Source organism: Cupressus sempervirens, chromosome 6 (assembly GCF_028749045.1).
Source record: "Cupressus sempervirens isolate cs-2001-9-10 chromosome 6, ASM2874904v1, whole genome shotgun sequence".
In the NCBI taxonomy this organism is placed as follows: domain Eukaryota; kingdom Viridiplantae; phylum Streptophyta; class Pinopsida; order Cupressales; family Cupressaceae; genus Cupressus; species Cupressus sempervirens.
Window position 1 is genome coordinate 177,755,955 of NC_143123.1, and position 23,278 is coordinate 177,779,232.

A 23,278-nucleotide genomic window follows, 5' to 3' on the forward strand; every position below is an offset into this window, starting at 1 on the left:
ACATTTACTGTGCATGCCAACCATTTCTTGTGCCACCTCCATGTGGGCATTTAATTCCCTGTGTAGTCTTTGTTGTGAAGTATGATCCTCAAGGAATTCTAAAGAAATCCCATCCTCTAGAAGTTCTAGTGCAATCTCTGTTACTGACCCTAGTAATGGTCCCTCTTCTACTAGGAGAACCTCATTTTCATCCAATGTTGTCTGTTCGCCAACCACTTCTTTTCCCTTAGCACTACAAGGCACCATTCTAAACCCTTCTCTAAACTTAAAGAGGTATCCTATCCTATTGTCTCTTCTCCATCATCTTCCTTTGAGCTATCCTCTTCATCCTCCCCTTCACTATGCTATTCACAGTGGGCTTGAGTGGAACCCTTTCTCTAACTTGCATGACAATATTACTAGGTTCTCTACATTGGGTGACTTCAATGCACGAACTCGGGATAAACAGACTCCTCTTCACGAGGGGGCCTTTGAATCGATGTGCACTTTTGAGTCAGACTTAGCACCACTTGGTCTTCAGTGTTCCTTCGATGATTCTGCGGGCCCTCTCACGAGGGATAGTTGCTACTTGTTCCAACTTTGTGAGTCCTCAAATCTAGTGATACTAAATGGCCTCGCTTGTTTTCCCAGCTCTGGCTCTTTTACTTGTTGTCCTCATTGTGGCGGTTCAAGCATTATTGATTACACCCTCCCTTTCTCCTATCTCATTCCTGAGGTCAATAGTCCCACCTTCACCCGCCTTCCTTTTGCAAACCACACTCTCCTCAATCTTGCCTTGCAGCCCCCTCCCTGCCCTCCATCCCCCCATCCCCTGTGGCCTTAACCATGCATCTCAATCAGCTCCTCCCCACTAACGCATCCATGATTGGCAATAGTTCTTCTTCCCTGTTCGATCTCATATCTATGTGCATTTGGGTGGCTGCTCAACTCTCCATTCCCCACCATCCCAAGCCCGACTTCTCTTCACTTATCCATACTACTACCTATCCCCATAACCTTTGGTTTGATGATGACTGTAAATCCTTCCACCACACCCTTTGTACTCCCTTCACCCTTCATCCAGCCTCCTACACGCAACTGAAGCATTCCTATGCCCTTTTCCTCTTCTATAAAAAGTGCACCTTCATCTCAAACCTTAGTCATTCCCTCTTCTCCCTGCTCCTCCGCTCCCCTAAGGCTTTCTTGTGCACCCTTTTTCCCCATTGCCACCCTCTCATGGTCTTAGACGTGGATTTGTCGGTCTCCCACACCTCCACTCTTTATGACATTACTGGGATGCTCTCTATTGTTGTCAGCTCTCCCCCCTACTGCCGTCTTTTTAAGACTAGCAGTATCTATGAGGCGTTCAAGAGTTTGAGTAGTAGCAGGGAAATGGATGAGAAGCTTGAAACTCTTCAAGTATAGCATCGGGACTCTTGGTTCTTTCTTCGACAAATTGTTTAATATTGTGGTCTACACAAGGTTCCCCTCCTCTTGGTATCAACACGTTACCCACCAAACTCACAAGGTTGGGCCTACTTCCGATTCCAACAATTATAGGACCATCATGGTCAGATATATGTTCTCCAAACGCAACGCTATTGTTCTAAATGCTATCCTCTAGCGAGAATTGGCTCAAACATAGGCTCATGCTAAGGGATAGGTTGGGTTTTGCCCAGACTTTCAACCTATTGACTACATCTTGACCCTCAAGGAAGTTATTGAAGAGGCACGATCTTGTTCCTTGAAATTTTATTGTTTCTTTGTGGATTTTCACAAGGCTTTTGATTCAATCCCCAAAAAGACATTGATTCAGAAAATTCAAGACATTAGGATTTCGAGACACTCTTGGTGGTTATCATACAGCTCTACGAGTTAGTGGTTGGAGGTGTTAAGGCACTCAAGGGGCTTTCCAAGTTCATCTAGAGTAACATTGGAGTGAAGCAGGGCTTCCCTCTTTCCCCCACTCTTTTTGGGCTTTACATTGATGAGATGGAGACTTACCTACAGACACACTCCTTATCGAGGAACAACTACTTCGTACGATGGGCTTTGATTTATATTTTGCTCTTCATGGATGATGTGGTCCTCTTGGCCTCCTCCCCTAAGGGATTTCAAAGATTTCTTAATGGGCTTGCCTCTTTCTGCAACTTAAGTCATCTTACAATGATCCTAATGAAGACCAAGGTAATAATCTTCAATTCTCTCAAGACTTCTCACCTTCATTTCTTCTTCAAGGCTTAAAGATTGAGATTTGGTCTTCCTACACATATATGGATGTCATGTTCTCTGGTACTCGTTTCAATATGAAACCTACGTATCAGTCTCATGTCAACAAAGAGTATGGCTCTTTGGCCCTTGTTGAGAGATTAATTTCAAGAATCACTTTTAGGACGTTGCGTGCAAGATGGCTCTTATCGATTCCATGATTAGCCAAACAATTCTTTATGGGTCCATAGTGCGGGGGTCCTCCATACTTGAGTCTAATTGGGCTTCCGTTGAACGGGCAGACACTTTTTCTTCGGCACATCATTCATTGTTGGCAGACAACTCCACTGAGTATAGTCCAAGCAAAGTTTGGGGTCCATCCTTTCAGACTTGGTACAATCTCTGACCTAGTTTGGTTCCCACATCACCTACATTGTTCCACAGACTCCTTGGAGGGCCTCCACATGTATATCTACCTTGCTTATTGTTCCTCAGTTGATATTGAATGGTTGGACCCTATAGGGAGGTCTAGTTGTTGGTTTACTTAGGCTTCTTCTCTTCCGAGGTTGGCTGGGATTGACATTGATTACATACCTCCTTGGGACTCTTCAAATGCCCTAGCCCATCTGTTACCTCCTCACCAAGAGCTGAACAAATACATCAGAACGGAAATTTATAGATAGTACGTTCTCACTACATGAGCCCAAGGATGGCTTTCCATGCTAAGCATTTCCTGGAGATTCAAAACAGGATCATTGTCTACCCATCCTACCTTTCTTGCAATTGGTCTCATGCGCTCCATTTGGCCCTTAGGTCCTTAAGAGTCAATTCCTCTAGGCTTTGCACCCAATCTGACCATCACCTACATAGAGCTCATAGGCCTGCCAACTATGTAATTTGGGGGTTGTCGACCCCAAGGCTCATTTTACTTTTTGTTGCCTTATATACTGTGTGATCAGAGAGATACTATTGTTTATTTAGAGAGTCTCAATCTCTCCCCTCCTTCGGGTACATGGATGAAAATTGCCTTCCCTTCTACCTTGAGGAGACATTAAGGCTCTGTGACCACTCTTTTTAGCAGCTTGTTCACATTGGTTCACATCAGGATCAGGTGAAGTTGATCACATCTTTCTTTCCTATGGTTTCCCTGGTTCAAGGAACCAAGCGACCTCTCGATTCTCCTTTAGAAATACCGGGTTGTGCACTCTTCCAAGTCCTCTTTCCAGTTGAGGTCCTTTTCCACACCCTCCCCAAGAGGATCTTAGTGGCGACCTAGGGTCTATTCCAGCCCTAAGTCCTCCCTCGATTCTAGACTTCTTCCTGGTTATTCACAGTTGCTATTGTGGCTTTTCGGCTCCTCTTCTCGGCTTCTCATTGTTGTTCCTTGCTCGATTGTTGTCGTCTTTGTTTTGGTTCTTTTCTTTTCCCCAACCACCATTTGGTGGGCCTACTACTGACTTTTCCTTTGCTGCACTGTTGTAATCCCTTGGACCCGTTGTTGGGCTTTTGTTGGACATTAATAAACTTGTCTTATCTTATCTCAAGTAAAAAACAGAAGCTTACTAAAACTTGTAACTGATTATGCAGAAATTTTATGTTCACTTTCTTTCTGCAGTAGTGTATAGCAATATGCTTGAATCCAATGCCCCAAATCATAAGACTGGTTCACTTCTTTTGTATCTTGTCCACTCACTGAGAGAAAGTTCAACTTTCTTCTTATCTTTATGAATAATTTGAAGTTGATTTCAATGTGCACATTATATTGAACCATAACCATAATACAAAATTGTGCTGCACTGACACAGATTGAATTTGAAGAATATAGACAATCAAATATGAAAGTAAAACAGTTTATATGTAGCCTTACCACCACAATATTACCTCCATTTTATCTTTTGTCTCTATGATATTACACTTCTTATTTTCATGATGTAAGAAAAGCATTATCACAAATAATGAAGTCTTGCTGCATTTTTGGTGAAATTTGGGCGTACATATCAGATGGTGTAAGTGAAATAGAAAACAGGCTGCAAGCTGCAAAAAGAAGAAATCTGGGAAGAACAAGTAAGCATGTGATCGCCTGCCACTTTTTGCAGGCACCATCAGACAAATGCTGTGATACAACAACCCTGGCCTACACAACAATTGCCAACCCATATCCAAAAGATAATTCAAGATCACAGATGTCTATTTTATATGATTGGAACTATTAAATTTATTTTGTCAGCTGTGAAAATTAAAAAATTGAATTTAGTAGGTCAGCTAAACTTAGTTGTAGATTACATCTTACGTAAGTATATGCTACCAAACTTTATTATTTGGTCAAGTGTTCCCTTTAAAATAATAAAAAAATTCAAAGCAAATTTCTATAGGTAAAGAATATAAAACCAGAATTGTAAAGCTTAACAGTAGGTTAAATGTATCCCTGTGTTTACCTTTAGGCTTTAACAATTACAATTCTTCAGTTTTCAATGTCAGCCAGAACATGCATTTAAGTTGTAGACCTTAGGTTAGATGATACCTGCATACAACCCGAACAGATGCTAAAAGATCATCCCCCTTTGTCATATCATGAACCTGCAAAAATAAGGAAATAAATTGAGATGCTTCTTACAAGTTACATTGGAACTGGTATAAATGTGGAAAAGATAGTTTATTTGGCAATATGATTTTCTCTTCACAACAGATCATATTTAAATGAGTCAAACCTTTGAATCCCAAAGAAAATCAATTACAGCTCCAACTGTCTCATTCAAAGCAACTGTTGCTTTAACCATTGTAGACTCGCTGATGTAATTGTCTGCATGTTTAGCAAGAGAAGCAAATATTTAGCATGTTAGAAACATCAAGTAGTTATATATCTATTGTCTCCAACATTTCCAAAAACTATATGGATCTCCAGATACATCAAAGATTCTGAAGATTTAAGTGAGCATAGAAATTAGAAATCATCCAGTTCTAAGAAAAATTATATTAATAGGCACTAAATAAATGGTATGTATCAGCCTTATTAGGAGACATCATCTTACAATGAATTCCTCAACAATAACAGTTTGCAACTCTCGAAAGCCTGCAGATTTTATTAGAGCCTACCCATAACTGAAAAGGTACCAATAACTGATGATCCATCAAGCAGACGGAAAATAGAGTAGAACACAATTATATTCTAGTTTTGCAGAGTTTCATGAAGCATGCAAACAAAGTTGAACTTGTCGGGGGCACTATAGCAAATCCTACAGGCATAGTCATGTGTCAGTGACTTCCTTGGCCATGGAATGGGCAATAAGCAATAAGTACACCCCACAGCTGGGCTCCCTTGTCTCTGCAACACATTTCCTCCACATCCTCTGTCAAACCCTTTACGATTCCACATCCTTTTGAAATTAAGAAGCATCGTATGATTGAAAACTTAAAGTTATATTTCACAATTACTCTATTAAGGAAGTTTATCATTTCACTTTAAATATTTTCTAAGAATATAGATTGGTGTTGCATTAAAAATTAATTTGATCTTTAATTGAAAACCACTACTAGCATGTTAGCCTTTTTCAATTAAAGGAGTATCTGGAACTTAAGGTGGTCCTATACTATGTTTATTATTGGTATTTTGATCATGGACAGATAAATATCTTTACTCTTTCCCAAGTCAAAAACATAAACTAGAAAATTACAATTCATGTCCCATAAGATACAAACCATTCCTGAGACTGGAGACCTTGGGCAAAATATGTTGAAGAAGCTTTTTTTTTTTATCTATTTGAAGAAGCTGTTGTACATCAGCATTTACCTCTTGTCATGCTCCATAAACTTCTCTACTTTACACCATCTTCGGTATCTTGATCATGGACATGTGGAAAAATCTAGCAAACACATGGGAAAAGATGTGCAGGTACATATGAAGGTGTATGAAAGGAGGTCAAACATGTGCTTGAACAAGGAAACTTTCAACTATAAAATTGGTGAATATAGGCATGCCTCAAGATACTAGCACATGCCAATGCAAGAAGGGCACTTTTATTAGTTTTACAAGCATGTCTAGGTGCACACCAAAACAAAGAGCCTATATTTTCTATTGACCAAGTGTGCATAAGGAGACTCGCACACGCTTATACAACGACAAATTTTATAAAAATATCAAAGGTGCATCAGAAGTTTGAAATACACCTACTCAAATAGATCTTCCAAGCTAAATTTTTCCCACACAAACGATGAGGCCTCACGTCTAGAACTTGTTCATAGTTGAAGGCACATCATTGATTTGGCACATAAAAGTGTTGATAGGCATGCCTCTACAAAGAACTGAAGTCTACGAAGGATTCAAGTCTAGTCTTAAAGTGCGTGCTTGAAAAATAGTGTGCCTCTATAGTATGGGACAATAATGAAACAGAAGCAAAAACTTATAACACAAAGCAAGGCAAACACAAATTTTGGGGCCTATAATCGTAGGCTCTGTTGTCAATCAAGATTGCGACTAAAGAAAGATGAAATATCTAGCTCTCCTATTGGAACATGGAAACACTCTCGGTTGTGAGAAATCCTATAGCGAGAGTGAACCTCCAGGATTGAAAGGCCGGTTCCTTTTTTGGTATCACCTATAAATAAACTTATGTGGGAAAAGGGGTGAGAAATAGGTGATTAAAAATGAAAACTTAAAACAATTAATTGAGGTGATACACTAGTGATTTATATGCAACTTTAATTAAATCAACACAAACTACCCACAATACTAATGATTCACAACACCCTAGCAAGCATGCAATTACAAAAGTAATTCTATGCAAGGGTCCCGTAATCTTTTGCTTTAAAAGGATTTCTCCAAAAAGAGCACAAACAAAGACCTACAATTAGAAGTATCAAGATTCAAACATGCAACAAGGAATATAGCTAAAGTGCAAGAAAACACAACACAAAAGAAAGAAATTCACAATGCTCCAACAGGAATCAATCAGAAGGAATCATTGAATCTGAAAAATCAATGCTGAAAAATCTCTTCTATAAAGTGCTCCCACAATCAAGCTTGGAAGTTTGCAATATGCAAAAAAAAATGAGCAAAAAAGAAGAGTGTTTCCATGTTTCAACAGGAGAGCTAGATATTTCATCTCTCTTTAGGTGCAGTCCTGATTGACAACAGTTTTTTGGCATGCCTGGTGGAACACGAACAGCTTCACAATTCTCTGATTTACCAGATTTTGTCATTGTTTTGGTGTGGACAGTAGGTATTCAACGTTTTGGGAGGTTTTCTATCAGCACCTTGCAACTCCATTTTGAAGGTTTATTGCAAATCCAGTTGCATATCTAGTTGTTATTTTGATGAGGACGTGGACAAGATCAAATAGAGAAGGATTTATAGATCAAGAATTGCAGCCAGGTAGAAGAGGAAATAGATCAGCAAGAAGAGGAAGAACAACAGGGGCTTTACGAGGAAGGTCTTCTTCATTATTTGGTTTTGATTTCTAATCATTTGATAATCCTGTATTTGAAGACCAGGCAGCAAATTCTGAGGAACCTAAGGTAATTATTCAAGATATCAGTTTTTCTGAAGATTTTAGTGATCCTAAAAATTCCAGATCTGAAATACCCATTTTTTAGGAACTACCAAGGGATCAATTTGCTTCGGTAGCATCTACAAGTGGAACTACAGCTGCTTCTCAAGGTCTGAAAACATATCCACAAAAGGTAATCCAGCCTAACCAGCCTTTACCACCACATTTAATTCGACAGCAAGTACCACCAGTTCATTAAATGGCCTGAAATTTGCCATTTGTAGTTTTTGATGTTGGGAGTCCTTTATGGATTGCTACTCATCATGATATTCCACCAACAGCACTGAAGAGTTTACTGTTTTTTTACTAGTGAAAACCATGTTTCAACAATTGAACATATCAGGGATGTAGCCACTCTTCGTGGATTACATCAAGCTCATGAGGATGTAGCCTTAATGTTGTTGGCAGCTTCTCTCAAAGGCAAAGCATTAATTTGGTTCCGAGGCTTAGCAGTAAATACTATTGGCACATGGGATGGGTTCGGAACCATTTTGATCAATAAGTTTGAAGACAAATCGGATAATCTTTCATTGGTTGAGCAACAGAGTACTATCAAAAGACATCCTAATGAGCATATTCAGATTTTAACTTTCGTTTTCAAAGGACTTGGGACAGAATTTCAACGTTTGTTAAACCTTCCAACGATTATGCATTTTTATTTTATTTGAAGGCTTTTAACAATGATATTTAGTTGTGATACAATCCATGGGAGGACATACTTTGCCCACTGTATTTTATATAGCTGTCAGAGCTGAGAAGAACAAGATACAAGCTAGTAAGTTACCACCTAGGTCTCCAATGCCTTATTTTGCAGAAATACAGCCTGTTGTACCAGCTATTGTACCACCACTAGCTATTGTTCCACCTTTGCCTGTGTTACCAACATTTAATGTTCAAGTTGCAGCAGAGGAATACACTACTACAGCCCCATTCACAGAGCTAAAAGATCAAAATCATGACCTGATAAGAGCAAACAACAACAGGTTAATGTTGTTAACACTCAACCAGGACCTTCCAATACTCAAAAGATGCAGTATGTACCTAAAGGACAGAAAGGACAACAGATACAAGCTCCAAAGACGATGTTGCAGCCATTACAACAGTGGAAGAAGCTTGTTCTACCCAAACAGCAGAAAAATGTTTTTGTTCAAAACTTCAAAATGAAGAAGTTGTTCATTTTCATGTTTTTGGTTTTTCCCCAAACTCCAAATTCGAAATTGTGTGTTGAAGTGCTTTGCATATTGACATGTTTGAGTCACTTTCCAAAGGTACGTTTTTCTTTTGAGTTTTTGTGTTTTGTGTATTTGTTTTCTGGTTTTCTCCACTTTGGAGAAGTTACAAGTTCTTTCCCAAGAACTTGTTGTTGCTTCACTTCATCCGAAAGCATCATCACATTTCACTTCCATCTTCCATATCACAACACTTCGCATCTCATCCGACAAATGTGATTGCATGTTTTCCATCTCATTCACCATCTGCACATGCATGTAATCCCATTTTCTGCTTCCATTCTCACTCATCCCAGTTTTTGCATTCATTCGCACGACACGATTACACAAAAAGCCTTACGTGTAATTGCATCTCAAAACCTCATTTTTTACTTAAAGTCACTTCTTGAAAAGTCAAAAAGATGTCATTTTCATCTTCAATGTATTTTGACTTCACCTTTTCACCAAAGATGACTATAAAGTTCATTGTCCCTCTTCCATTTTCCATTTCCATCACTCCATATGCATTCACGCCTTCATGAGAAAATACATGTTTCTACATCTTTCAATGCTTCGCATCTCATTTTCCATCTACATTTACATGTAAAGTGCATTCACCATCCACATTCCCATCTCATCTCACTTTCCATCCCCCATTGCATGTTGCACTTACATGTAGTCATTTTTCATGCAATAATGTCTTGAAAATCCTAAGTCACGTTTGAAAATCAGCAATTTCATTTGCACATGTTAATGTTTATAGCTTCTGTCGGATAAAATATGAGATGTAATCTTAAAGATTAAACTCTTTGATATATATATTTCTATCGATTCATATCGGGTTGAAGACATCTGCTATAGTTCAACATATCGATCAGGGATTAGGTTTAGTATCATTGCCAATATTCTGAGTATCAGGCCTTCATATGGATGATTACTAATCATCAAGCTATGCATATTTATCTTACATATAACTTGTTGTGCATAGTTGTCGAGTTTTCTTATTGTATCAGGCATGTTAATGAAGAGGCACATTAGTTATTGTCAGGGTTTAAGACAGTTTTGATTAGTCAAGACCACGTAGGGTCATGACTCTACGTGGCCTTTGGCCATTTAGAGTCATGCCCCGATAGGGCCATGTCTTTTGGTAGAATTTAAATATAATATGCACATCGGTGGACAGAGCAATATCAATCACCGAACATACTTGCAGTACCCAAGATCATACCACATTCAGATTTCCAAATACATCATCAACACTTGATTCATTGAAGACAAATTTGGAGATCTGAACTTTTGAATAAAAGAAAGGTAAGTCAAAATTATATCTCTATGATTATTTCTATCAGAGATCTTGCACATTAACATGGTATCAGAGCAGGTTTAAGAGACAATCCCGATTAGATTTATTTTACTAAGTGCTCTAAAATATTCAAAGTTTTGTTTCCTTCAAAATGGTGAGTGCTATAAAAGTGGAGGATAGATTTGACGGTAATTCAAATTATCCAGAATGGAAATTACGAATGAAGCTAACCTTAAAAGATAATGACCTAAAGCAATTCATTGAAAAATCTGACCAACCAAAAGGGAATGACGAATTGATTAAATGGGAAAAAGATAACACTAAAGCCATGAAATTAATTGTGGATGGTGTTAGGGATCATCCACTCCCTACTATCTCCGAATTAGACACGGCACACGAAATGCTTAAAAATCTTGAAGAAATGTTTGAGATAAACAATTGTAATGTCCCCATTTTAGCAATTGACCAAGTGTGTGTGTGTTAGCCTTGTTCTACATGGTCCCAAGGGCTAATGAAGGGTTTAATGGGATCCTGGAGTGTTTTGGCCTAGTCATTTCCAATTTGGGCCAAAACGAAGTTGATTTACTCAGTTTTACTCAGTTTCAGGCATACTTACTATTTTTAGTCATTTCCAATTTGGGCCAAAACAAAGTTGATTTACTCAGTTTTACTCAGTTTTAGGCATACTTACTATTTTTAGTAAGTCGGCAGGACACAGTGCAGGTCAATTTTGGTGATTGGATTTGATACTCCTCGGTGAGAGCTTTCCGATGAGCTATCACTCGCATTATTTGGAGTCCGATTGCTAATACATTTTAATGCCTGAAGTTTTATTAAAGTAACGTCTAATTTAATTGTAAAATATTAAAGTGTTACTTTAATATTTATTTTATGGGGATGTGTACCCAAGGGAGACATAAGGGGTATTTTAATATATGTTTTATATATTACACATCTTTTATCCCACATTGCCCATATGAGTTGAGCGGACCCTTGAAAATAGAATAAAAGGAAGCATTTGTGGCTTCATTAGACAGGTTGATTATGAGAAGAAATTGGTGCGTGAGTTGCAGCTCCGTTCTTGGCATTTGAGGACGTTTATCCTCTCTTGTAACATTCTAGACCTCATTCCCTTGGGGTTTGGCCTTTGCAATTCTTTGTTATCGGCTTCATTATCAGGCAGTTTAGTTGCATTTCCAGCTACAGGCAGATTTGGTATTTTGCTCATATCTTCTTCACTACTTGTCCGACACTTATGCCGCTTCGAGGGAATGATATTACGAAGGTAGTGGACTGATTGAAGGACAAAGTACTGTAGCAGCACTATTCACACAACACTATTCACGCGGCACTGTAGCAGCAAGTTCGAAAGCATGGACTGGAGTATTATGTCAATAATGCTGAAATAATTAGTGAGTTGATAAATCTGCCATGTATTTGGTTTTATGAATTCTGAAAATAACATTTTATTGGCAGCAATTCATTTCCACTTTGCATATTATTGTAGTTTCTTTCTTGTTTATGTTGTATGATACCAATTCCATGCACAAAACACAACAAACAAATAAACGTTTGATTTTCGGAGTTATAAGGGGTTTAAAACATTAAACAGAGAAATAAGAGGTTGAATGCAAACTGTTTGACATAATTCCTTTCAGCAATTTGGTTTAGTTTTTTGGGACATTTAGGGGTGCCCATTACAGTGGTATCAGAGCTATAAGTCCTGCCATCCTGTGGTCTTATAGGGAATTTGGAACAGCCGGATAGAGGGAAAAGTGTTTGACGAAATGTCAAAACACTAAAATCAGAAATAAATAAAAAAACACAGGCTAAGCATTTATGTTTGAGCATGCGATAGGGGCCTTATAATTTCCGCGATACCAGAGCAAGACAAAATAGGATTTCAAACTTGCAAAGCAAACAGTCTAGCACATCCGTGCAAATGGACATTGAATCCAGCCATACAAACACAGAGGAGATATTCTTTGATAAGGACAACAATATGGGTGATTGAGATGACAGGAATACAGGATTAAGCGGAGGCGGGAATGCCGGTCCAGATCAGGGGGAGGTAATGTTCAGACAGTTACTGGATACATTAGAGCAGGGGCAGCGTATGCAGCAGGAGCAGAATAGGCGAATGGACATGATGTTGCAGCTCATGGCTAGACAGATGGGTGTCAATATTAATCCAAGTGATGCCAACAACAGAAACAATAACAATGGGGGAAACAATAACCATGGAGGCCAAGGCAACAACAATGGTCCTGAGAATAACATTAATGGTAATAATGGACATGGCAACAATGGGAATGAGGCTGATAACTTTAGACACGTTGCACGCCCAGCGCGGACTGCGAGCTCGAGACCTCTTCTACCCACTTTCCCACCCAGAGATCCGGTTCAACCAGTAAATGAACCGCAGATTACCGAGTTACAAGATCAGTTCAGGAGGGACTGGGAGGCTAGTGGACCGGAGTTTCAGGCGGATATTTTCCTCAGAGATTATATGGACTTGAGGATGAGACACGTCTAGAGCAGGAGGGAGGAATCAACACTTTGAGCTGAGAAAGAAAGTTGGAAAACTTTCTTTAACTTATTATGATGCTTCAGGGAAGATGACTGTACGAGCTTGGGTGCAGAAGGTAGATACATACTTGTAGCTAAATCCTATGCCTGAGGAGGAGGCTATCAAGTATGCGGCTATCCACTTGGATGGCATTGCACATGAATGGTGGCATCATGGCATGGTGACTTTGGGGCATAATCAGATTACATCCTATGAGGAATTCACCGAAACATTGATTGAGAGATTTGACACTAGGGATCCCGAGTTACATTTCAAGGAGCTAGCACAGTTAAAACAGTCAGGTTCTGTGGATGCTTACATTGCCGAGTTTCAACGCTTGTCTATACTTGTTACTGATATCTCTCCTAGGAGATTGGTGGTGTTATTTTGTGACGGTCTTGCTGATCCATTACGAGGTTGGGTGAAGGGACATGATCCACTCACCTTAGTTGAAGCAACTAAAAAGGCACGAGATTTAGCCCCTTCGGTATACAAAGGAAAAAACCATTCAACAGATTCTTCCTACCGCAAGGACAAAGACAAAAACCGTTTCAGAAAGAGTATAGCAAACTCAAAGAAGGATCAAAAGGACTAGACAATGAAACCTTGAATGAGCTTCGAAAGAAGAAGCTGTGCTTCCACTGTAGAGAGCCTTGGGACTTATCTCATAAATGTTCTCTCAAGGCTAAGGCAAATCAAATGGAGTATTTTTCAGCAGAAGAGTCAGAGTCAGAGTCAGAGGGGGAGGATCAGCACTCCGATTCAGATGAGGGTAACACTATAGAGGAGAGCAGCATTCCTAAGGATGATAGATCGTTGGCACGCTTGACAGGGGCCCAAAAGCAATCACATTTAAGGTCAGGGGTACTATCCAGGGGCAGAAAGTGATATCTCTTATTGACACTGGGGCTACACATAACTTCATAGATGCACAGTTGGTAGCCAGGAGAGGCTTATAGACAGAGGAGCATGATGGTTTAGAGTCATGGTGGCTAACGGTGATAAATTATTATGCACTCGGAAGATATCTAATCTTCGCATCAGGTTTGGAGATGGCTACGAGTTGGAGGATGAGTTCTATGTTGTGGACATGGGAGATTATGATGTCATCCTCGGCATGACAGTGATGGCTTCACTAGTTGAGTTCACACTCAACCTAGCGAAATTGGAGATGAGATTTCAGCATGAGGGCAGAACTATGGTACTTAGAGAACTTTCAGATGGAGGTTGCAGAGCAGTGTCCTTGAGGAGAATGCAGAGACTTTTTCGTCATGATGACATAGAGTGGGCGGCAGAGTGCTACATTATGCCAACTTCACCAGAGCCACAAGAAAAGAGTCATCCACCAGATATCCAGAAGATACTTGATAGACACGCTAAAGTATTTAGCGATATTCCTCATGGGGTTCCTCCTGACAGAGGGATGGAACATGTTATTGAGCTCGACGAGGGAGCCAAACCAGTTATGATTACTCCCTATCGTCATCCTAAGAAACACAAGGATGAGATAGAGAAGGCGATTAAGGATTTGTTGGAGATGGGACATATCAGGCCCAGTAAGAGCCCCTTTGCTTCAACAGTAGTATTGGTAAAGAAGAAGGATGTGACGATGTGCATGTGCATCGATTACAGGGCACTGAATAAGAAAACAATTAAAAACAGGTATCCCATTCCTAGGATTGATGAGCTGATTGATGAGTTGCATGGGGCATGCTTCTTCACCAAAATTGATTTGCGATCCAGATACCATTAGATCAGGATGAGAGCAAAGGACATTGAGAAAACAGCCTTTCGATGTCACTATGGCCACTTTGAGTTCATGGTTATGCCATTTGGTCTCACCAATGCACCCGCTACATTTCAGAGTTGTATGAACTAGGTATTCAGGAAGCAACTAAGGAGATTTGTCTTGATCTTCTTTGATGACATCTTGGTCTTCAATAAGACCTGGGAGGAGCACTTACATCATCTAGAGGAGGTGCTATCTATTCTAGAGAGAGAGTCATTGTATGACAAGGAATCTAAATGTGAGTTTGGCATGACTGAGCTCCTTTACCTTGGGCATATCATTAGTGCAGATGGCGTTCGGGTTGATCCCGAAAAGATTAGAGCTATTGTAGAGTGGCCTACTCCCACAAACCTTACACAACTTAAGGGATTCTTTGGTTTATGTGGTTTTTATAGGAGCTTTGTTAAGGGACTCTCACAGATTGCTACACCCTTGACAGATCTTTCCAGAAAAGGAGCCTTCGTGTGGACAGGGGCAGCACAGAGGTGTTTTGAGCATTTCAAGCAAGTAATGTCTTCATGTCCAGTTCTAGCTCTACCGGATTTCACGAAGCCTTTTGAGCTTCATTGTGATGCATCAGGTGATGGGATTGGAGCAGTATTGATGCAGGAGAAGCATCCCATTGCATTCGAGAGTAGGAAGCTCCGGGGAGTTGAGAAGAGTTATTCTGTCCATGACTGGGAGATGTTGGCCATAATGCATGCATTGGCCAAATTTCGATCATATTTGGTAGGTGGACGTTTTGTGATCAAAACTGATCACAACAGTATTAAATACTTCATAAGCCAACATGATCTTAATGACCGGCAACAAAAATGGGTGACTAAATTGCAGGCTTATGACTTTGACATAGAGTTTGTCAAAGGTAAGAAAAATGTGGTGGCTGATGCCTCATCTCGGAGACCTCACTTATGTGCTCTGGCAGAGATTTCAGGAGATTAGAGAGATTGGATTATAGCAGAGTATGTCGGAGATGCTTGGGCTTCTGGATTGATTTCAGGTACCATACAGGATGATCACTATGAGGTGATAGATGGATTGATCAAAGTTCAAGACAGGGTTTATTTGATTCTGTCATCACATTTGAGAGGCGATACTGAAGGCATTTCATGATGCACCCACAGCTGGACATCCGGGGGTCTTCAAGACCTACAGGCAGATCCAAGAGCGGTTTTCATGGAAAGGGCTCAAGGATGATGTTCAAAGGTATGTCAGGGAGTGTGTGGTTTGTCAACAGAATAAGGGAGAGTACACATTTCCTACAGGTTTATTACAGCCCTTGCCCATTCCTGATAGGAAATGGGAAAGTATTTCGATGGACTTCATCACTGGTTTACCACGAGTGCAAGGAAGGGATTGCATCTATGTGGTGGTGGACCGCTTGACGAAGTTTGCTCACTTCTTTGCTATTCCGTCCACTTACACAGCAGCACAGGTGGCAGATCTTTTCTTTAGAGAGATATTCAGGTTACATGGGCTGCCCAGATTCATTGTCAGCAACCGGGATAGTAAGTTTATGAGTGTTTTTTGGCAAGAGCTGTTTAGGTTGTGTGGTACAGATCTTACACCTAGCACTAGTTATCATCCACAAACAGATGGGCAAACAGAGATTGTGAATAAATGGGTGGAAGGATATTTGAGGAACTATGTAACTGCACAACAAAAGGCTTGGATCAGATGGTTGCATATGGGAGAGTATTGTTATAACACCACTTATCATATGTCCATCAAGATGACTCCTTTCATGGCACTCTACGGTTATGAAGCACCTAGCTTCATGGATTTAGTTTTGGGGGACAGTAGAGTGCCCAAAGCCAAAAACTTATTGCAGGATAGTCAGGACATCCTGAAAGTGCTCAAAGAGAATATACAACAGGCCCAGAATCAACAGAAATTGTATGCTGATCAGCACCGAATAGAGCGTAGCTTCGAGGTAGGGGATATGGTTTACTTGAGGCTACAACCATAGAGACAGTCATCGCTCAAGAAGAGCGGAGCTGAAAAGTTGAAACCTAGATTTTATGGTCCCTACAGGGTGATTCGCAAAGTGAGCAAAGTCGCCTATGAGCTTGAGCTTCCAGAGGGCAATCGAGTGCACAATGTGTTTCATGTGTCTAGGCTTAAGAAAGCCATTGGTCAAAGTGTAGTGCCTTCTGCAGATTTACCCCCTTTCGATGAGGAGGGGAAGCTTGTGTTAGTACCCGAGGCTATTCTGGACACCAGAGAGAGGAAGCTTAGAAACAGGATAGTGAAGGAGTATTTGGTCAGATGGAAAGACCTGCCAGAGGAAGATTCTACATGGGAGAGTGAGCAGGTTATTCAGCAAGCTGGACTGAGATTGCTTGAAAACAAACAATTTCAAGGGGGGCGGACTGTAATGTCCCCATTTTAGCAATTGACCAAGTGTGTGTGCGTTAGCCTTGTTCTACATGGTCCTGAGGGCTAACGAAGGGTTTAATGGGATCCTGGAGTGTTTTGGCCTAGTCATTTCTAGTTTGGGCCAAAACGAAGTTGATTTACTCAGTTTCAGGCATACTTACTATTTTTAGTAAGTCGGCAGGACACAGTGCAGGTCAATTTTGGTGATTGGATTTGATACTCCTCGGTGAGAGCTTTCCGATGAGCTATCACTCGCATTATTTGGAGTCCGATTGCTAATACATTTTAATGCCTGAAGTTTTATTAAAGTAACGTCTAATTTAATTGTAAAATATTAAAGTGTTACTTTAATATTTATTTTATGGGGATGTGTACCCAAGGGAGACATAAGGGGTATTTTAATATATGTTTTATATATTACACATCTTTTATCCCACATTGCCCATATGAGTTGAGCGGACCCTTGAAAATAGAATAAAAGGAAGCATTTGTGGCTTCATTAGACAGGTTGATTATGAGAAGAAATTGGTGCGTGAGTTGCAGCTCCGTTCTTGGCATTTGAGGACGTTTATCCTCTCTTGTAACATTCTAGACCTCATTCCCTTGGGGTTTGGCCTTTGCAATTCTTTGTTATCGGCTTCATTATCAGGCAGTTTAGTTGCATTTCCAGCTACAGGCAGATTTGGTATTTTGCTCATATCTTCTTCACTACTTGTCCGACACTTATGCCGCTTCGAGGGAATGATATTACGAAGGTAGTGGACTGATTGAAGGACAAAGTACTGTAGCAGCACTGTTCATGCGGCACTATTCACACAACACTATTCACGCGGCACTGTAGCAGCAAGTTCAAAAGCATGGGCTGGAGTATTATATCAATAATGCTTAAGTAATTAGTGAGTTGATAAATCTGCCATGTATTTGGTTTTATGAATTCTGAAAATAACATTTTATTGGCAGCAGTTCATTTCCACTTTGCATATTATTGTAGTTTCTTTCTTGTTTATGTTGTATGATACCAATTCCATGCACAAAACACAACAAACAAATAAACGTTTGATTTTCGGAGTTATAAGGGGTTTAAAACATTAAACAAAGAAATAAGAGGTTGAATGCAAACTGTTTGACATAATTCCTTTCAGCAATTTGGTTTAGTTTTTTGGGACATTCAGGGGTGCCCATTACAACAATACAACAAGAATTATAACCTTGAAAGACAATGTCTCCAACATTAAAATGAAAACAGGAGAATTTGTTGCCTCATATTTCATGAGGATAACAGAACTAAGAAAGCAACTCTCCAAGATTGCCCAAATTTATGATGAAAAAAGAATTAACAATGATAGCTCTGAAGGGTCTGTCACCATCATAGAAATATTTCAAACAAGGGGTATGTGCTTGATCAAAGCTTCCTAAACTTGGTCGACTAAAGGATGATGCATACAAGAGGAGGGCATGTTAATATCTCAAGGTGATGTTCCTATTGAACGTGATATTCAGGCTCTCTCAACCCAAGTTGATAAAAACAAGAAACCTAAATTCAAAAGGAAAAGAAGGCATGTTGATTACTTGAAAATGAAATGCTTTAGATGTGACAACTATGGTCACTCAGCATTCAAATGCCCTGATAGACTGAAACATCAAACAGCTTTCGCTGAAGTCACTGCTTTTGATACAAATCCAGAGAAATGTCCATTCTAAAGAAATTTCGAATACCCTTAACATATATGAAGTAATGGATTCAGAGGAAGTTCTCTTTATATATTCATTGAAGTGTAAAATAATCTTGTTGAAATTTCTAAGATGGAGTCTTAGAATATCAAATTATTGTACTATGCTATCTATGTGTATTTACTGTTAATCATTATTGCTATGTGCCATGACCATTCTGTTTTGAGATTATTATTACAGGAAGAGGGAGTTTATAAGGAGCTCTGATGATTCAAAGGGAATTGAAAACATCCTTATATATAAAAATGATGGGCCTACCCCTGTGCACATCATGAGGAAGTGACGACTTCCAAATGATGTCACTTGTATTTGGAGAAGTTATTGTAAGGTGACAATCTTACAATAACTTGTATTATGAGATCAACCAAATTGAGTAAATGGTGAATGTCTTGCATCTCAACATTCTGGGAGGCCATTAGTCAAAGTATTTGGTGAATATCTCTGATATTCTCAGAGGCCAATACTCTTGATATCATATGTGATATCAAACCTTATTTTTCAGTAAATGGTGAATATCATATGATATTCTGGGAGACCATTACTCGTGATGTCACATGTGATATCACACCTTAATTGAGTACTTGGTGAACATCGGATGTCAATATTCTGGGAGGTCAATACTCGTGATATCAAAATGTTGAATATCTTCTTATCAATGATATTCTTATATTGAAGTGATATATGATCGTATGTTTATCCTCCCTAACTAAGAGGGAGTGTTAATGTTTATGGCTTCTATCGAATAAAATATGAGATGTAATCTTAAAGATTAAACTCTTTGATATATATATTTCTACCGATTCATATCGGGTTGAAGACATCTGTTATACTTCAACATACCGATCAAGGATTGGGTTTAGCATCACTGCCGATATTCTAAGTATCGGGCTTTCATATGGATGATTACTAATCATCAGGCTGTGCATATTTATCTTACATATAACTTGTTGTGCATAGTTGTCGAGTTTTCTTATTGTACCAAGCACGTTAATGAAGAGGCACATTAGTTACTATCGGTGTTTAAGACAGTTTTTATTAGTCATGACCACATAGGGTCATGGCCACGTAGAGTCATGCCCCTACAAGGCTATGTCTTTTGGTAGAATATAAATATAATATGCACATCGGTGGACAAAGCAATATCAATCATCGAACATACTTGTAGTCCCCAAGATTATACCACCTGCAAATTTCCAAATACATCATCAGCACTTGATTCATTGAAGACAAAACTAGAGATCTGAACTTCTGCATGAAATAAAGGTAAGTTAGAATTATATCTCTATCATTATTTGTATCAAAGATCTTGCATGTTAACAGCATGCATTCCCATGCATTCCACCTGCACACATTTTCATTTCATTACACTTCATTCTATCTTTCGTTTTCCACCTTCATAACACTTTATTCCACATTTCATTTTCATTCGCATTTCATCTCCATTCACTGCATATGCATATGATTTCTCTCTTTTGAATCATTTCACCGGATCTACAAAGTCTCCAATCCATTTTTGAATCTTTGTTGCTGATTGAGAACCAACTTGTATGGCGATTCCCTCTAATGATGTGTTTATGTTTTTGGAATTTTTGTATTGTAGCACAAGCACAAGAGATGCCCTCATCATCAAAATCCAAAGGTAAGATGAAATATCAATACGATAAAGAGTTTGCTCATGCAACTCCATCATCAATTGCATATGTTCTTGATAATGTAATGGACACAATGATCGGTCATGTGGACATGGCTGATTTTCAGCAAAGAGTTGAAACTCATGTTGGCCATGAGATGAAGCGCATCAAAAGAAGTCACATTCACTTGGTGTCTGCATTTCCCATGGCGGCCATGGAACCTAATTTCGTTCTTGGATGTGCAAGATGTTTTAGTCCAAAATCAAAAACTATCAAGGACGTTGACGACAAAGTTGTCATTAGCCTTGATCTAGAGGCCATTGAGCAAATCTTCAAGGTACCACATAAAGCAGAGTGTACAGATCTAACCAAAGAATCATTTTTGGCATGTTGGAATGAGAAAACAGGTGATTGTCAAAAATATGTCAACCAATACTGGTTAGACAATAAAAAGAATAACTTCTCAAGATGGGGAAAGAACGTTCATCGGTCTAAATTCAAACAAAGATCTCATCATTATACTTAGCAAAATTTGCAATCTCAAAGATTCTACTGATTTCGAGCCATGGATGTACAAATTCATCTTTTAAATCATGGAGAATAGAGAACACAGTTTTTTGGGAGAGTTGACTAGCACTGCACTTTGCCAGTAGTTGCTCAACACAAGAACTTCAGCACCTTTTTATATGAACTCCTACCTTGTCTACATTTTTGCTGCTATGGGATCTTTTTCTAGTCTCTCAACCAAACGAGATCGTCTTCAGATTCCAGTTTGGGATTACTATGACCAAATCACTCTAGTTAATAGTAAATTTCATTACAAAAGAATGCAAGATACTTTCTTTCGGCATTTTCGGTGCTTATTCGATAGACAGTGATCCGTCAAGAGGGTATCTGATGCAGCATGGAAAAAGGTGAATCTATACGATTGTATTTTCATTCAGTTTCCAACTTTTACATATTTGAGAGTTGGGTATTTTAAAGGGTGAACGATATACCTTACCTAGGTATGCTATAGATCAAATCATTTTGATGGAGCTAGCTAGACAACTCATGGACGTGCGCAATGTGATCAGCATGCTATGCATAGGCCTAGTTTCGGCATTTCTTCCGCCAAACCCTTGGTGATTGCTAATTATTCAATCAGTTTTGTGCCCAAAGAAAAGAATATGGAAGCAGAGTTGCAGTTGATCACCTTGAAGAAGTTCAAATCCAGATTTCACTTTGATTACCAAGAAATGAATTCTCAAATGAAAAGAGCTTACACACATGTTCATCGCATCGAGGACATTTGGATTGATATGAGAATAGAGCTTGACATAATGAAGATGAACTACTGCAGATTAACCTTGTAGTAACTAATTGATCTTAACATGCTAGAGATTCCTTCAGATTTCCAAGTTGAAGATGATTGTAACATCCTTGACCCGAAGTTTCATCAAGCCGGTTTTGATATGAGGTGCCCTTTTCCTATTCAATGACAACAAAAAGAAGGTACATTCATCTTGGATAGATTTCAATCCATTTTGGTAAACACCAATAAATGGCTGAAAAATAAAGGCCTTAAAAGAATTAATCCTAAGATGGGTTTGGATTATGAAAGTTTTGGCCCTCCTGGCGAAAAGTCACAACTAGAAATTACAAGGAAAGATGGTGCTTCCTCTTCTAATGCTAAGAGTTCCCTCAAATTCAAGTTAAAGGACGGAAAGGGATCCAAGTCATCTTAGGTCTCTGAACCAGTTCAAGAATCAGAGGAAGAATCAAAGGAGGAACTAGAGACAAAATCGAATGAAGAAGATACGGAGGAAGAAGGGAAAGTCATGATCATATCTCCCCCAAGGCCTGCACAAACTCGTGCACAATCCATACATGAAGTACCTTTCCTAGATGAAGTAGATGACAATGTGGATTCATTCTCCGCTATTTTCACTTCTATTCCAGTCTCGAAAGTCAATACAATGGCTCTTCCTATTTCTTCTGCTGCCTCTCTAATCCTTGCAAATGAACAATATGAGCATTTGGCAAATGTGTTTGAAGATTTTCCAACTCTTACAAGTGGTCAAGTTTCCCAACTTGATAAATCTTTGACGGGTTTCAAGATTTTTATGACGGAATCCTCTCAGCATGCTCCTATGCCTTCAGTTGTGCAGACTGAATCTTGCTCAGTCACGACGGAACTACAATCTAGATCAATGTCGATGGTCTCCACTATATCTGCTTCTGCGGATGAAGTCTCAGTTTGTCTGCATGGTTGAGCAAAATAAAAACAAAGAGAAGAAAAGTGGTTGTACCTCCAAATAATCTCCCTGTCAAGAAAACCAAATCCAAATCTTTGAAAGATAAGATTGTTTAAAGGATTTTGGTTGATTTAGATAAAACCAAATTTGTTGAAGTTGTTGAGCCCTTAGTGCAAAAACCTATTGAAGAACTTACTTGTTCTCATTACAAGTTTAGTAAGGTTGAAATCGGGAAACAGTCACGTCTGAGTTGTTTATAAGATGCTCAAGATGCATTAGCTAATGTATCAAAAAGCAATCATGAGCTATGGCAGAAGAAAAATCAATTGAAATAGGAGGTTTCTCACCTAAACAAGGTCATTTGGCAACAATCTTCTCAAAGTGTTGTTATGTCTCAGACATCTAAGGAGTGAAAGTTGATTAAAGCTGCCAATTCTTGGATAGGAGAAATCATCTCCGAAGGAGTTTGAGCTATCATGGAAACATTTGCAGTATTTGGGTGCATCAAAGGGATGAATGAAATGGAGCGAAACTTGATCTCTTCTTTGACTAGAGAAGCAAATGATCTGATGGAAATCCTCAATGATTGGGATGAAATAGTAAAATTTGATTTAGATGCCTTGGTTTCATGTGACATTCTTCCGTCATGTGAAATGTTCTTCAGATTTCAAGGACTTATTGGCTACAAAAAGGAAACATTG

At 39.1% G+C, this 23,278-nt stretch overlaps 1 protein-coding gene across 1 annotated transcript in view; it reads right to left on the reverse strand.

The window, feature by feature from the left end:
• The window catches only part of LOC149551825 (neurochondrin family protein), a 255,668-nt gene that overhangs the window by 91,101 nt on the left and 141,289 nt on the right, over positions 1-23,278 (reverse strand). Inside the window, exons 10-11 of the mRNA XM_089787327.1 lie at positions 4,896-4,987; positions 4,709-4,764 (exon numbers count right to left, since the gene is read on the reverse strand). Coding sequence (XP_089643453.1) covers positions 4,709-4,764; positions 4,896-4,987 — 148 coding nt within the window. The remainder of the gene's footprint in view (positions 1-4,708; positions 4,765-4,895; positions 4,988-23,278) is intronic.